The sequence below is a fragment of the Cibotium barometz genome, chromosome 31, assembly GCF_041138505.1.
Source record: "Cibotium barometz isolate CiBa-2024 chromosome 31, ASM4113850v1, whole genome shotgun sequence".
In the NCBI taxonomy this organism is placed as follows: Eukaryota; Viridiplantae; Streptophyta; class Polypodiopsida; order Cyatheales; family Cibotiaceae; genus Cibotium; species Cibotium barometz.
In genome coordinates this window covers 32,524,754-32,540,882 of record NC_141076.1, presented here as the reverse complement: position 1 = coordinate 32,540,882, position 16,129 = coordinate 32,524,754, and the positions used below count along the sequence as shown (strand labels likewise).

The following is a 16,129-nucleotide window of genomic DNA, read 5'->3' as shown; positions in this document are numbered from 1 at the left end:
TGAGTAGGTAGCAGAGTCATATAGATTGAAAAAAAGGGTTGTGTATAGCAAAGAACAAAGCAAACCTTGCGATCTTGCTCTCCTTTTGACTACCAGAATATTTCAGACGCAGCTAGGACCTTTAGGAGGAGTAAGTATCCTTCTCAGTAAAGAATTGGTAGCACCATTTCTTAGAACAGTAGTTGTAGTAAGTTCTGGTTTATAATAACAGAAGAGCGCAATTGATGGAGGAACGTTTGTGACATCACGCAGAGGGAGCCTTCTAGGCGGCATGATGAAAAATACACAAATAACTAGAAGAAGGGGATATTTATAATGGATCTTCCAAAACGGCACGTTGGAATAAGTAAGTATCCTTCTGAACATGCACGTATGGGCAATAATGCATGCACATATGGGCGATAATGCATGCACGTGATATCCATGCTCTACAAGCACGATGGACCATGCATGAAAACATGACCACCGTTGTAGAAGGAGCAAGCATGAAAGACTTGGAAAGAACAGAATAGATGGTGGGGATAGCCGATGATACCCTTGCTACATGCACAATAGCACAACTAGGCTTGTAGAGCCTACATGTGTGGCAGGCAGAAGGTACGAACATAATGAAAGAACAAAAAAAAAAAACAAAAACAAAATAGATTATCAAGAGCCTTGCACCCTGGAAAGTTGTAGAGCATCACGGAGGCCTGAAGATGTCGACGAGAAGCGTGAAGAATTGACCACAAAAAGTGGGAATGTGGCCAACTGATAGAAGAGCCAAGAAGAACAGAGCAACACGACCACGGTTGTAGAAGCCGCATTTCTGTGTGGACGTAGCAACATCACGGAAGAGCAGTAAAGAAGAAAATAGAAAATCAAGAGCTGGTATCTTGGAAAGTAGTAGCGCATCAAGATGGGCTGGACGTCGAGCATCTATGTGAAGTGTTGCAGACTCGCAGACGACCCGAACAACAGCGAGCACCGAAGGGCATGCAACGAACACATGTCGGGCGATGGCCAATTGACGGAAGAGCTGAGAAGAACACAACAACGCACACGTAGTGTTTAGGGGAAAAAAACTAAAAACTAGAATCTTACTGAAACACATGGACACCATCTCCCGCTCAGTTAATAAATAAGAAAAAGCCATTTTGGTGCCTTATTCGGTTATGGCCAGGAAAGATTCACGAGTAGATTCCCAATGGAAACTTGTTTTTTTTTTTTGGACAGTTCTGAGATAATATGGAAACTTGTTATCTTATCAATTAGTCACTCTGAATCGGATGTTTGTAGTGATGCTCTGTCAGAATTGCATAATTGCCACGTCATCAATAACTGTGTGTGTGCCCACCTCAAGTGTGGGACCCACGTCCACGTTAGCCGCACGGTAGGTGACGTGGCGAGTAAAAGGCAACGGTAAGCGCCCATTTTAAACCGGGCCCAAGGTTGAGCTAAAAATAGAAATTTGAGGAAAAAAAGAGGTTTAAAAAAAAGGACGCGACAAAAACAAAAACTGTGCTTTTCTTGCTCGCGGGATTTTCTTTCCGTCGTCCTCCTTCTCCCTCCCCGTCTTCTGCGTTTCGTAATTCTGATGGCTATGGCGACTTCCTGCACGAAACCCTAATTTTCCTATCCAGCTGCGCTCTCTGCATTTATCTTTTGCAGGAAACCTTGCAAATTTCGATCTTGGCATCACCCCGCCATCGATGGCATAAACCTTTCCATCTCGCAATTAGCCATGGCTAGCCTCTTCTATCTCTGCTGCATAAAACTAAAATTTTCTTAGCTTTGGGCCATGGCTGCCCTCGCCGACGACTTTTCTAACTCGCAGGATTTCAAGCTCTGCGGATTTCTTCCCTTCGTGGTCTCCGTTGTCAACCCCCCCGCGAAGCAGCTTGATTCTGCGGAGTCATCTGCACAGAAGTCAAAACTGCGACCTTGTAGCAGCGATGGCGCCTCCGTCTGTGCAGAGTTGGGGCATTTAAGCCCGAAAGCTTCCGGTTTTCGACAGCTTGGGAATGTGGCATCCTGGGATACCTGCAGCATGGCAGCAGGTGAGCAAACGGTAATAACGGCTAGCAAAGCGAGCAAGTTCTATTCGCGTCGAAGTAATCGGGCCATAGCCAGAACAGAAGGTGATGCCCTCGCACGCCTCTTTGGAGCTGAATGCTGGCTGACAGGCGAAGGCCCCGAGGTTCAGTTCCACACGAGCGGGGGCTTCGTGCTAAGCCCTGTCGTGTCTGCAGAGGTAAGAATGCAGAAGGAAAACCATGGAGACGAGTTAGGGTTTCAGGATAGGAGCAGCGGCAATGAATTAGGGTTTCGGGATGGAGATTGTTCGACGCCTGGTTGCTACAAAGATGCAGAGGCTGAATCTTCTTATGCACATAAGCGAAGTTCAAGCAACAAGAAAAGGAAGAGGACAGGTGGGTATGTCGATGGCGGAGTGCAGATCCTGAGCAGCGTGCAGGTACTAACAGTGAGGAATGGAGTGAGGGTGAAAGGGCATGTTGTTCGTCTTGCTCGCAAGGGTGCGGAAGTGCGTGCGGTCGTTTTGCTGGATCTGTATCTGCCATCCTTCTTGTGGTCGGGTCGGAATTACTGGAAGCCAAATCCCTCCTTCACCGCCATTGTGAATCATCTCAGGTACTCCCATTTCAAGGTTTTTACTATGCTTTTTTGGGCTTGTAGCCATCTAATTTTAATCTAGGATGGTTTTTGATCGTCTTTCAGCCCCCAACTTTCGTTCTTGATTGCTTGTGGTTCTCTATTGCTCTTATGGTTCTCTTACAACAAACATGGCTCGTCTTTTACAGTTGCAGCTGGGAGTACAGAAGGAAATCCCTCACTCACGAAGGGCGGAAGATCGAATCTGAGCTTTGCAATGACATTTGGAATCTGGGAAGTTGTCAGGTCCTCGGCTGTGAATTGCATACCGAGACATCGGAAGCAACCAGACAGGCCAGATTTGATATGCATGCAATTTTCAAGTCACTTCCTTCTCTTAAGGGAGAGAAGATGTTTAGCACAACCACCTTTCCTCAAAATCGTAATGAGCAGGGCCTCTGGGACATCCCTGACGAAGTTTTGACATCCATTTTTAGCAGGCTTTCCCCAAGAGACCTACAGAGTGTGGCATGCACATGCAGGCATATACATGAACTTGCAGAATACATCATGCCCTGCATGAACTTGAAGCTTTTTCCACACCAGCAGGCAGCGGTACACTGGATGCTGCAGCGGGAATTGCATCCGACCTCTCTGCCACATCCTCTCTATAAAGACCTACAGACAGAAGATGGTTTCCATTTCTACCTCAATCGCCTATCTGGTGATTTGTCACCGGAAGCACCTCCTTCTATCATGGACTTCAGAGGGGGCCTTTTCTGCGATGAACCAGGTTTAGGAAAGACTGTTACTGCACTGTCTTTAATCTTGAAGACACAGGGTACACTGGCAAAACCTCCAGCTGGGATTCACGTCAATTGGTGTGAGCACAGGTCTGGTGACAGGTATGGATATTATGAAATCAGCTCTCACCGGGTTACTTCTGTTCTCAAAAGAGGCATGGATCTGAAGGCCAAGCATAATAAGATTGATTGTACTCCACCTACTCCACCATCTTCCCATCACTTAGCAACAGCAGTGCAAAGCCTGCCAGCTCGAAAGAGACTGAGAGAGATGACTGAACCTGCCCAAATTAGTAGGCCCATAAGGCGCCTTTCTCTAGATGCAGGTCCTGCAACCAGAGCTTTGAGTGCAGTAAAACGGAAGCTTTCAGAAGCTTATGAGGGGTTACCTGTGGATGGTTCAATAGAGGGCTTAGTGTATGAACCATGTAGCAAGAGTTCAGTGACAAAGGGTTCAGCGATGGGGGGTTCTCAGTTCAAGAACTGGGTCGAAAAGGACTTTTTATGGCAACATGATGTGTGGGTACAGTGCGATTCATGCAGCAAGTGGCGCAAGATGAAGGAGGGGGCTAAATCACCAGATGAAGGGCTGGCGTGGTTTTGCAACATGAACAAAGATCCTTTGCATCAAAGCTGCTCAGATCCAGAAGAGAATTGGGAGTGTGGGCTCATATCATCTTTCCCAGGTTTCTACAAAGCTGGGGGTGCTTCTGGTCTTGAACAGAATGTGATTCACTTTGCAAATGTGCTGAAGGAGTGTGCATCACCCAAGAGCGTAGAAACAAATGCTGCCTTGACCTGGCTTGCAAATATGAGTGATGACAAATTGGCAAAAATGTCTAGCACAGGTGTCTCGGTACCTGCATCACTACATGTGTTCAATTATTCTGCAGATGATCAACGCAATTATCAGGTTATATTCCAGAGATTTGGGTTGGTTCCAAAAAGGGAGGGAAAAGGAGTGAAGAGATGGTGCTATCCTCCATTCTTGGATGGGTTAGTGTTTGATTTGCCTGCAATGAGAGAAGCACTCAGCAAGCCTTTGGATGTGTTTAGGTTATATCTGTCGAGGGCAACGCTTGTTGTTGTTCCAGCCAATCTCGTGGAACATTGGAAGAATCAAATCTCAAGGCATACCAAAGTTGGTCAATTGCGCATATGCGTCTTGATTGATCAAAAGCATGCTCCAAAGGTTCAGGACCTTGCATGGAATTTTGATGTGGTTATCACCACGTTTTCAAGGTTAAGCTGTGAGTGGAGCTATAAGGAAAGCAGTATTCTCATGGGCGTGCACTGGCTTCGGATAATCTTGGACGAGGGTCATACCCTTGGAGCAAGTCTCAGTCTTACAAATAAGTTGCAGATGGCCATGTCTATGCATGCATCACGGCGATGGGTGCTTACTGGTACACCTACACCTCATACACCTAACAGTCAAGTGGCACACCTGCAGCCAATATTCAAGTTTCTCCACGAAGAAGTTTATGGAAGTAGCCAAAAGTCATGGGAAGCTGGCATTTTGAAACCATTTGAGGCTGGACGCGAAGAAGGCCGTGCTCGTCTGCTCCAACTTCTTCATAGGTGTATGATCAGTGCAAGGAAATCAGACTTGTGCACAATTCCACCATGTGTGCGTAAGATTGCCCTTCTTGATTTCACATTGAAACATGCAGAAAGCTACAATGAGCTCGTGGCAACAGTTCGGCGCAACATTCTGATGGCAGACTGGAATGACCCATCGCATGTAGAATCCCTTCTGAATCCAAAGCAATGGAAGTTCAGAAGTAATACCATTAGAAATGTCAGGCTCTCTTGTTGTGTTGCTGGTCACATTAAAGTTGAGAATGCTGGTGAAGACATCCAAGAAACAATGGAGATTCTAGTTCAACAAGGCATGGACCCTCTATCTTGGGACTTTGCTGTCATAAAGAATGCACTGCTTGTTGGCGGCACTTGTAGCAGGTGACACTCTTAACACACGTTTTTTAGATTCATCTGCAAAACCATGTCTTCTTTACTTATATATTTTGGTGATGACAGGTGCAGCGAGTGGTGTAGATTGCCTATAATCACTCCTTGCAAACATTTGCTCTGCCTGGATTGTGTAGCCTTGGATCGGGAGAAATGCACCTTACCTGGCTGTGGTAACCTGTACAAGATGCAAAGCCCAGAAGACTTGACTCGACCTGAGAATCCAAATCCGAAGTGGCCTGTTCCACAGGATCTTATTGAGTTGCAACCTTCATATGTACAGGTAACACCTTCAACCCCAACACATCCTCCCCCCTCCCCCCTCCCCCCTCCCCCCCCCCCAGTCCCTTCTCCCTTCTGTCCAACGCACACAATCCTATACCTACTGATTTCTAGGAAAAGTCACATCATATCCTGTGATATTTCAGGACAATTGGGATCCTGATTGGCAAGCAACCTCAAGCAGTAAAGTTGCATACCTTGTTAAGAGGCTGAAGTCACTCAAAGGTGTGGGCACGGATCATGATCAAGCTACAGAGAAAGTGGATTTAAGGCCAGGAATCGACCAGGAAGAGACAACAAATGTCTCTCAAAAAGACCCTCCTGAGAAGGCGATAGTATTCTCTCAGTTTCTTGAGCACATCCACGTCATTGAAAGCCAGGTAGTTTTTATTTTCCCTGTTTGCCTGCAAGTGTTTCAAAGAGGATGTGTTGATCGGTTGAACCCAGACAATTTGAATTGGTTTAGATATTCAGAGTATCAAAAATCGATTAAATCACCTTGGTAGGATGGATGTAACTCAGGGCAAGATCAGATGTTGATTAGCACTATATGCCTTCATACTAAAAAGATATTTTTTGGTAAATTGGAGATCATTGCTCTCAAGGGCTAACTCCTGCTCTTCTACTTAGATCCTTCACTACTCAGTGGATCTAGACCAACAATAGGTTCACCTACCACAATGGAGACCACCACCACCTAGCACTACAAAGGCCACCACCTTGGGTTCATCACAAATGCTTCCACTTATGAATAATCATTATTTGCCCAACTTGCACAGAAACAACCAAGATTTGCCGCTATATTAAGCTATTGCTGATCAGAAATTGCGATTTGCTGTTAACATATATGGGAGTAGGTGAAGGCAATGATTAATATTGAACTGCTGCTTTCAGCTTGCCAAAGCAGGTATCAAAGTTGCCGGAATGTACAGTCCCATGCATTCTGCTAACAAGGTTTGCCATGATTTCTGTCCTTTTGGGTTTCAGATTTTGTCATTTGAACAATTTCAGAGGTTTCTAAAACATTATGGTTTGGGCTACACAGATGAAATCTTTGCAAAGCTTCCAGAATGACAGAGATTGCATGGTCCTTTTGATGGATGGTAGTGCTGCCTTGGGCCTGGATTTGAGTTTTGTGACACATGTTTATCTGATGGAGCCTATTTGGGACCGCAGGTAACCATATGTTGTGATCGGATCTTGAAGTTCTTGTCTTATGCCAATTAATTAATCCAACCCACCTGCAGTGTGGAAGAACAAGTGGTGAGTAGAGCTCATCGCATGGGAGCTACGCGTCCAGTGTTGGTCGAAACCCTAGCTATGCGCGGAACTATTGAAGAACAAATGCTGCAGTTTTTGCAGGTAACACCGTCAATGCTCTGTGTAAGGTCAAAATTAAAGGCCTTTTGCTCCTAGATATGGAGAAACATGATGCCATTCTTGTGCAGAGTTATGCTTTGTGTTTTTTGCCAGTAGGACCATAGTTTGCGATCTAGCAGTTGTTTTAATCTTGAGATTTTGGTCATTCAGGATTCCATAGAGCAGAACAGAGCAGTTCAGCAAGAAGCTCATATGCCTGACAGTAGTCGCTCTGGCCAACGTACTTTGCATGACTTTGCAGAGAGCAGCTATCTAGCTCAGTTATCACATGTTCGCACTAAAAGTGGACCTTAAAGTACATGTATTTTCTTGGCCCTCATATCCTGTGATTTTCTGCCAGGTTAGATTCTCTTGGTGTCTTATCTTCTAGTTTTGTGCAGTGGTTTGTTGTGTGTAACGGAAGTGTTTGTTTGATGTTCAAATTAGTATTTGAGGTGTTAGAAGCTAGAAGGCGAGCCTAATGGGCAAGTGCTAGGTACTGGTAGGTCTTTATATAGAGAGCAGTGAGCATTGGGTAGATCACATGGGTTGCATCTTGGGAAGGATATGGGGTTGCAGGACGACACTATGAAGCAGGTTATGTGCAGACCAGGTTTGTAAATGAAGCTAGAAAGGAAAATCCCACAAAAGGTTTGGGCTGCTGCTGTGGGCAACTTGCTGACCAGCAGCCAGGGTTAACCAGGGGCCTATACAAGCAGGCCTAACATCTGCAGTTAGCCATGCGGCCCTTGTTGTAGAGTATGTACTTATATTTTATTACTAATACAGCCACTCTCTGATACCACCGAAGCTGTTGCGTTTCTTTTTGTGCTGATCCCTACTGTAAGGCCTCCCTGCAGTAAGGCGAGCATGATGCTACGGAATGATAAACACCATGTGAATAAACTTAGAGTTTGTGAAGCTAGGGTGGTTCATAGCAAATGGTCAAAGCCATACTTGATAAAGAAAAGTTTCTAGCATTAATCAGGAACAAGGCAAACACAAAATTAGCATAAACAAGGCACAATATCTCAATCATGTAAATTCCCTCTATTTTTGATTTTTGATTGAGTTGGCTTCCTACTGAAGGAAGTGTGCTATGCGTGCCTACAGTAATGGAGATCTCTCTATCCTCTCTATTACAAAAACCCCAATCAACTTAAATTCAGCTTAATAGCTAAGCAAACACTAACCTAGGTACCATATGTTCATTTGCTAAAAACTAGCCCTAGAGGCTCTGATAACAATATAGAATTTGTTATAGGCTCATAGCAAGTGATCAAAGCCATACTTGATCGAGGAAAGTAATTAGCATTAATGAGGATCAAGGCAAACACAAAACAAGCATAAACTAGGCTATGATTTTATTGCAAATTCCTCTCAAAAAGAGCTTTGAGAAAATATCAATTTTAGCTCACCACTATACATCTAGATCCACTATTTCCTCTATGATCACTCCATCAAATGTCCAGAGATCATCTTGTTTTGATTCTCTCAATCACACGATCTCTCCTAGAATATCTCAATCATTTTACAATGTCACCAACTGAATTAAACCTTTGAACGTAACCGTTTGCTCTCACCACACAGTCAATCCTTTGACTAAGGCCCTATAGACCTTCACACAAGAACTAAAGGCTCCCTCCACAATTTCCAACATATGAATCGTTTATATTGGTATGTTGGCTGGCTAGGTCTTGACTCTTATGACAAAATAGCAATGAACACCACAAAGCACCTTGGCTTGGTGGGTTTGATAAATAGAATAGAGAAGGTGTTAGTAAGAAATAGCAAGAAAAAATTATGCAACAAAACTAGAACAATTTTAGAGAGCTATAAAAGTTTGTGGCTGGTTCTATTCTATCCAATGGGATCGACTACGTCTAGAGAGAGAGAGTCATCGACATCAAACTAGGAAAAATGGCTATTGCAGAGACTTATGATGAATGTACCTACTTAATAAACAATTTGTTGTGCCTTCTTCGTAGTATACTATAATGTGTAAATTTAGTACAAATTCCAAAATTAGTATAGATGTAACCTGAAGAATTGGGTCTTTGTTGCTTAATTATGATTAGAGGAGCGCAATTCTTTGAGTACTCAATGATTAGGGCCTATGTTGGATTGAAATGCCCTAGGAAAGTCAGAAGTTCTATGTTGGATTGAAATGCCCTAGGAAAGTCAGAAGTTCTATGTGGAGCTTTTCTTTTTCTTGGTAGAGATCTTGATATTCATTCGATAATGTTGCACCTCTCACTCAATGTCATGTGCATGATCAATGCCATGGACAATCTTCAGATGCTGATCCAGAAGAGGCAGCCAGATAAAAACTATGAACGAGATAGGATCAGAGATTGGAGCACAGGTGCTTTGGGCAGTGTGGAGCAAGGCTTGGGGAAAACAGGAAAGGGGGTACTGTTGGCTGCCTGGAAAGGGGGTACTGTTGGCTGGACACAGGCTCTGTCGGCTGTACCAGAGAGCATGGCGGCTGAAACGCATCAGGATATGGCAAAGGGACTACAAGCGCATCAAAACATGATTTATTTGTCCCATCAACTGGCCGTTCAGTAGTCGGCCAGTTCTCCATAAAGTCAAAAGAACTATAAATAGCACAAGAGGCTTCTTGAAAGATTCATTCAATCCTCTAGGGATTGGGTCTTAGGGGTCCAAGTAGGGACCAGATCTAGGGTGTTTACCACCTTTTTATGAAGGCAGCCTAGGGCTGTAGCAAAGTACCCTTTTTGTACCATATGAAATATACTGAATTTCCAGCACATCTCTCTCTCTACTCTCTCTCTATATCTGCATTTTGCATCAGATGGTTTTCCCCTAGTGTTTAGGGCTGAAAGAAAACTCCCAGAGCTTCCGCGTGTTACACTCAACCCACAAGGAGCAAAGGAGAGGCCATTATTCACTAATGAAGAATGGGGTGTCCATCGGCGGGTGAGACGAGTGGGAATGTTGGTATACCTCCTTCAAGAGAGCCCATCTTTGTAGCGGTCAGGAACAATGCCAAATGCCAAGGCATGGATTCAGGTACCATTTCTTTTGTTTCTAGCAATGGCGATATTAAAAAGTTGCCCGATTTCCTTTTTAAGAGGAATGTGTTGCGGCCATAACCGATCGTGACTTGAGGTTCTCTTCTATAAGACTGGTGCAATCATATTGAGAACTTGAGAGCCCGCTCAAGAGTCCAACTACTTACCAAGTCGCCTACGAAGCAAGACTTTGTCTTCCAAAGAGAAGTTACGTTTCGTAACTAAAATAGAGAAGTATAGCTCTCTTGTTTATTTTCGAAAGGGGAACTACTCTTTTGTAGTTTAGCAAGGGGGAAACCTATCTAAAGGCCCTCCTTGCAATGCTAAGGGCATGGACATTACACATCCAGCCTTGTATTCATCTTTGTCATGAATAATGAAATCTAGGTACAGTCATCTTTGCCTTATGGTCAAGTTGTGGTTTTATTGGTAACTATTTTTAAAGTTTCTACCGTGATATTTGATTTGTGAATTTATGTATGAGGTTTTAAGCTTATTTTCAGCTATTTGTGTTGATTAAGGAGAAAATTGATGAAGCCTAACACAGTTAAAGATTGTTATAGTGACATCAGAGCAAGATCAAAGTTTATTTGAGAAAGGAAGTGTGTGACGGTGGGTTGTTCATGCATTCAATAGAGGAATATTGTTTAATAATCCGCCCAATTGTTTTGACTTTCACCTAGTCTTGTCGATTTTGAGTTCAATTTGTGATTAGTCTTAAATTTTTAATAAATCATCATTAAGACTCATTGCTTATAATTTGTAATTGAAATTAGCCAAAGTGTAGAGTGGAAAATAGGGTAATTGTATCGATACCAAGGCCTCTTAAATAAAGGAGGTGATTCCTCATGCAAGAGCCAGAAATCCTCTAAAGACAAGAAGCGAGGGCATGTTGTAGCATCCTAGGAGGGTCAGTTGCATAGTCACAAGGGAACGTCGTTCCAAGCTCTTGGAACGGGGGAACGCGTTCCATAGAGATAGCCGTTCCCGTTCCCGTTCCAAAATGGCACCGCCGCAGACCATGTAAGAAATATAAGTGAACTATGTATCATGTAGAACACATCTATGCATTATCATGGCCACTACTGAGATGGTTTGAGGTTCTTTCTTTACTATGCCTCTTTCCAAAGCATTTACAGATATATAAAGTAAATTTATAAACACATTTATGCAATGATGTGGCGTTCCCGATTCCGTTCCCTTTTATTCAAGCTTTTCGTTCCTGTTCCAAACAGTCATCCGTTCCCCAAAACGTTCCCGTTCCCTTGTGACTATGGTCAGTTGTCATAGCACAATCCCAAGAAATGCTCTAGAGGCAAGCGAAGGTCAGCACCGCAGGTGGCGAAGGTGCAAAAGGACAACCTATGTTTCGAGTGCAACCATCGTGGCCATCACTACAGGGATGCATCCTCGATGGTGGAGCAGGAGTGAGCATCACTACTAAAGTTTGTTGGGAAAATTTGGGAAAGCTTGGGCTCCAATCCACAAGAGTGTCTTTAAAAATGGTTGATGGTTCTTTAGAAAGACCATTCAGAAAAGTCAGTTGAATACGCATGGAAATGTGTGGCATCACCTTTGTTACCATATGGACTTCCACCACGAGGAAGGCTATTCATGATGTGGTAGTTGTTGATGATCCATGACTGGGAAACCAACAACATTTATCTGCGAAAGCACGAGCAAATGATGAAAGCCAACTTGGCTAATCATAGTGCAGTCCTAGATCTTCCATTGATCTATAATCGGATACAATATCGCTTTCAAGAAAATCCATAGAGGCAAGTGACTGTCTAATCTGTAGAGTAGAGGTAAGGTCTTAGATCTGGAAAAGAAAATCTTTACCGAGAAAGAAGACATCATAAATGAAGGTCTTAATGTAGATCTAATAAAAAAAAGAGCTGAAATGGACGAACAGAAAAAGGAAATCTTGTCAGTTTTGGATTGCACGTTCGAAGAAGTAGTCTTCGGGGGGTAAGACCTCGGTACACATTAAATTTATTATGTGGATAGTAGTAGTTGCCAGGGGTGTTAGATTAGTGGGTTTGCCTATGGTCCGGATGATCTCCTCTAGGCTGAGAGATCTATACGTGGCTATCAAGTGTGGATTCTATTTGACAACGGCTTTGCTCACAATTTTATTTCTTCACATTTGGTGTAGACATTCCATCTACCCATAATGGCAAGTGATCACCGTTATGTGGTTAATCTTGCCTAGGGTACAAACGTGGGAAGTGTGGGATTGAACAATGTGTGGATCCAATGGTGCCGAGGCTGGAGGTCAAGATTTAGGAGTGCCGGGAGGCTTTGGATTACCACATCATGAACCTTGACAGGGTGGACGTGATCTTGGGAATGTCTTGGTTTTTTGATAAGAGGAACGATGATGTTAGATTATCGGTCTCATAGGCTCTCATTTGTTCTTGACGGTGAACTGTATGTAATCAGGGGTGATGTCCTTGCATAGTAAGTGGTTTGTCGTTTCGAAACATATGAAATGTTTGGAAGCGAAACGTATCTAAAAACCTTCGAAACCTCTTGGCTATGGAAGTTTTGGAAAAAAACCCACATTTTTTTTTAAATTTTTTGTTTTTCACTTTTTTGCAAGACAAGACGAGCTTGCAGCAATAGCTAAGGAGCATGAGCCCCAACCTTGTCTAAGAAGAAATGTGGCAGTTGACCCCGCTTTTTTTACTTCAGATGCAAATTCTGTTGGGGCTTCAGCTTCTTCTTTTGCTTCTCCATCATTAGCTCCTCGCTCCTCCCAGAGGAGTTCGCATGCCACATGGGATCCTAGGAGGAAAGAAGTGGTGGTTGTAGCTGTGGCACGGTTCTTTTTACCGTGACCACATTCCATTTTATGCTGCTTGATCCTTCTAGGAGATGGTAAAAGCCATTGTATACTCCACCGTCATTGGAGACCTTGAGAACCACATTGTTGGTGGAGGAGGAGGCGGCAATTGATGCAGCTTTAGAGACTGTAAAGTTGGGGTGGGAGAAGAATGGGATCACTCTCATTTTAGATGGATGGATTGACACTCGTTCTTGTTCAATGCACGGGACAATGGCTTACTCTAGAGGTGGGGTATACTAGAACAGGATCACTCTCATTTCAGATGAATGGAGTGACTCTTTCTTGTTTAGTGCATGGGATAGTGGCTTATTCCAGAGGTGGGGTATACTTTTTGACATGGAACTGGGAAGTGTGCCGATGTACTTTTGGAAGAGTGGTCAGAGGTAATTAAGCAAGTTGGGCCTCAAAATATATTGCACTTTGTTGCAGATGGAGAACCCACAAATAGGGCAGTCAGAGAGAGTTTGGAGCAGAGGTATGCACAACTGATCTTTTCTCCTTGCATCATGCAGGGGTTGAACAATCTTCTCAAAGGCATCGACAAGCTACCATGGGCAGTCCTTATCATTGAGAAGGCCAAAGACAGATAACTACCATGAGGTTATAAATTGCACTTGCTTATAAGGTGAATTTGGGTATGTCCTTGGATTCATCTAGGTATATCTTTATGCTGTATTACTGGACATGCAAATTTCACATTGTGAAGTTTTCATCCAAGTTGCAGCTAGTTGATATTGTGTTAATTCTTTTTATCTTTAGTGGTGCATATGCCCTATCAACTACCTTTTTGTTGTAATAATTCTTTCTATTTGTTATGATCCTTAGTGCTAGGCTTCATTATGGCTGAGTTTGCCCTACATCTTTGGAGTTCTGACAGAAGCTCAGTCACAGACCGTGGGAGGTTTCATTGTTTGTTCCATGAGGGATTTGGCTCACTTTCTAGGATCATTGACTTCTTGGACAAGCGCGACCTATGGCTCTTCCTGCATAAGCTCTGCAGACACAGCCCTAGCCTTGACCCTTCCCTCGCCAGCCAACCGTCACTAGCTTCTTGTAGACTGAGGAGGAGGAGGAGGAGGAGGAGGAGGAGGAGGAGGAGGAGGAGGAGGAGGACACCCATAGTGGATCCCTTGGACCCACCTCGGGCTGTTGTGGACCCACCTGGCCCGAGAGGAGTTACCTCAAACTAGGTCTCCACATTCCAGTATGCCCGACGCCCTTGGCCCCCCAGATGTCAGCCACGATCCCCTCATCAGATCCAAATCTAGGACATGCTCCATTGCCATCAAGCTACCTTTTGATGTGACGTAGTCGAGGGAGCCCTCTTTTCCATACTCATTAGCCCCATGCTTGATATTTTGGAGAGTGGTATACCATCTATTGGGAGCTGATGCTCCTCTCATGTTTTATGATCTTGGTATTCCATGATGAGATTTCCATGGACAGTGAGGTAGTTTTGATTTGTTCTATTTTATTTTCGGTTACATAATGAGATATGTCATACGACTTTGGTCTCATAGGCCCATTTAGTATACGCTTAATATATCATTTTTCTTTTTCTTTCTTTCTTTCTCTGTCCTCTACACTAGTGGAATTATTCTTCTTTCTCCTCTTTGCTACCACTGATAGGTTAGAAATGGGGAAGTGTGCATTTCAAAGGTGGATTGTGTTTGCTTTGATACATTGTATTTATAACTTAAATTAACAAAGTGGAGCGAAAAACAGGATGATTGTATTGATGCCAAGTCCTCTCTCATATGGAGGGTGAAAGGTTAAATTGAGGAGTCACCTCCCTTGCGAGGAGATGTGACTCTTGATTGAAGAGTTATGCCTTTAGGAGAAACATGTCCTTTGAAAAAGAATTGTCTTTCTAGGTAACAAGTGACCTTTCAATAGCATTTTTTAAGAGTTCATATGATAATTAATGAGTTTAAGTTTTCGATTTGTAACACATTGCTATGGCATATGTTTATCCCAAATTGTGTCGATTTTTACCCAATGGAGTGCGATTTTACTCAAATGAGTCTAATTTTGTTAACTTCTGTCTCTTGATTTTACTCAAATGAGTCTAATTTTGTTAACTTCTGTCTCTTGATTTTTTTCCAGTTGTGGTTGATTTTGTCCAATTGTGGTTTTTTTTTGCCAAGTTGATTTCACGCCTTTATACTCAATTTTTGCCTAACTATACTCTAATTTTGTGTAGTTACAGGTTTTGTAGAATATTAATGAATGATTCAAGGATAATTGAAGACAATTGTGAGTAGGTTACCATGACTAAATTTGTTGAACACAATGTCAAGCTCCACTTTCTTTTTCTGGGTAAGAAGATACGTATGTTTATTTATTTATTTGCTTTTTAAATTTTCTTTACATCTTAGTTAAATTTAAGGGTTCAATAAGGGGGTTTGAAATTATGAGAATCTAATGACTAGTTTTGGCAATTGAATTGCTGGTTGTTTGGGCAGCCATATTTTACCCAAAAAGAGGGCATCCCTCTTCTTTCAACCTTACTCTTTCTTATTTATTTATTTAGTAGCGAAGACATTACGCATGAAGAAAGATGACGGCTGTACACAAGAGTTGATGGAAGCAAACTGCATGGAGGGTTGAGGGCTGTACCCTACAGAAAGTGGGTTTTCTTGTCTGTCTTGGCTGTTACTTGTAGCTTGTGTGCTACATAAAAAGAGGCGTCGTTGGTTGTTGAGTGCTCCCATATATGTAGGGGACTAGGGGGTTCTTAGAAAGGGACATTTTTACAAAACTACAAGCTTATTTTTCTTGCTTTCTACACTCTCTGTATAGTCATGGCTTGAAGTTCTGTGGGAAGCAACGAAAGTATTTTTGCATGATGATGCTAGACATGAGTAATGAAAATTAGGAAGATGAAACATGTAAGAATAAGGCATTTACAAAATGACTTAGATATCATCTTAGTGTATACTTTTTACCTAAATAAAATAAAGACAATTTTTTTTAAAGACGATCATTCCAAATTTATCGAAGCTAACAATATTAACTTGAATTGTATAAGTTTCTCCAGAAATTGGTGTGATGTCACAAGCTTTAGACGGTTGACTCTCTCAAAGATGGAAAATTTAATAATGAATCTCTGAAATTACTTGGGAAGATTGAAATTTAACATCATGTTTGGATAATTTTAGTCATCCTTGTTTTTGTTATAAGTTTCAGATTAAATAATCAAAAAGACCAATCCCACATGTGTGTAGAATCAA

General features: G+C 42.7%; 1 protein-coding gene across 5 annotated transcripts; it reads left to right on the top strand.

Moving 5' to 3' along the window:
* Positions 1 to 1,469: 1,469 nt before the first annotated feature.
* Positions 1,470 to 15,920, top strand: LOC147620752 (SNF2 domain-containing protein / helicase domain-containing protein / F-box family protein). 5 transcript variants are annotated; one of them, XM_086825021.1, is made up of 10 exons: positions 1,470 to 2,631; positions 2,802 to 5,357; positions 5,436 to 5,649; positions 5,795 to 6,028; positions 6,543 to 6,602; positions 6,694 to 6,824; positions 6,896 to 7,010; positions 7,179 to 7,329; positions 15,106 to 15,215; positions 15,430 to 15,920. In XM_086825021.1, exons 1-8 carry the CDS (start codon positions 1,781 to 1,783, stop codon positions 7,320 to 7,322), a joined length of 4,305 nt encoding a protein of 1,434 aa, XP_086681147.1. In that variant the 5' UTR covers positions 1,470 to 1,780; the 3' UTR covers positions 7,323 to 7,329; positions 15,106 to 15,215; positions 15,430 to 15,920. The 5 variants fall into 5 exon arrangements, with proteins under 5 accessions (XP_086681147.1, XP_086681145.1, XP_086681146.1 ...); XM_086825019.1 differs by having other exon boundaries at positions 1,471 to 2,631; positions 7,179 to 7,368; XM_086825020.1 differs by having other exon boundaries at positions 1,471 to 2,631; positions 7,179 to 7,368; positions 15,100 to 15,215.
* The last annotated feature ends 209 nt before the right edge of the window (positions 15,921 to 16,129 follow it).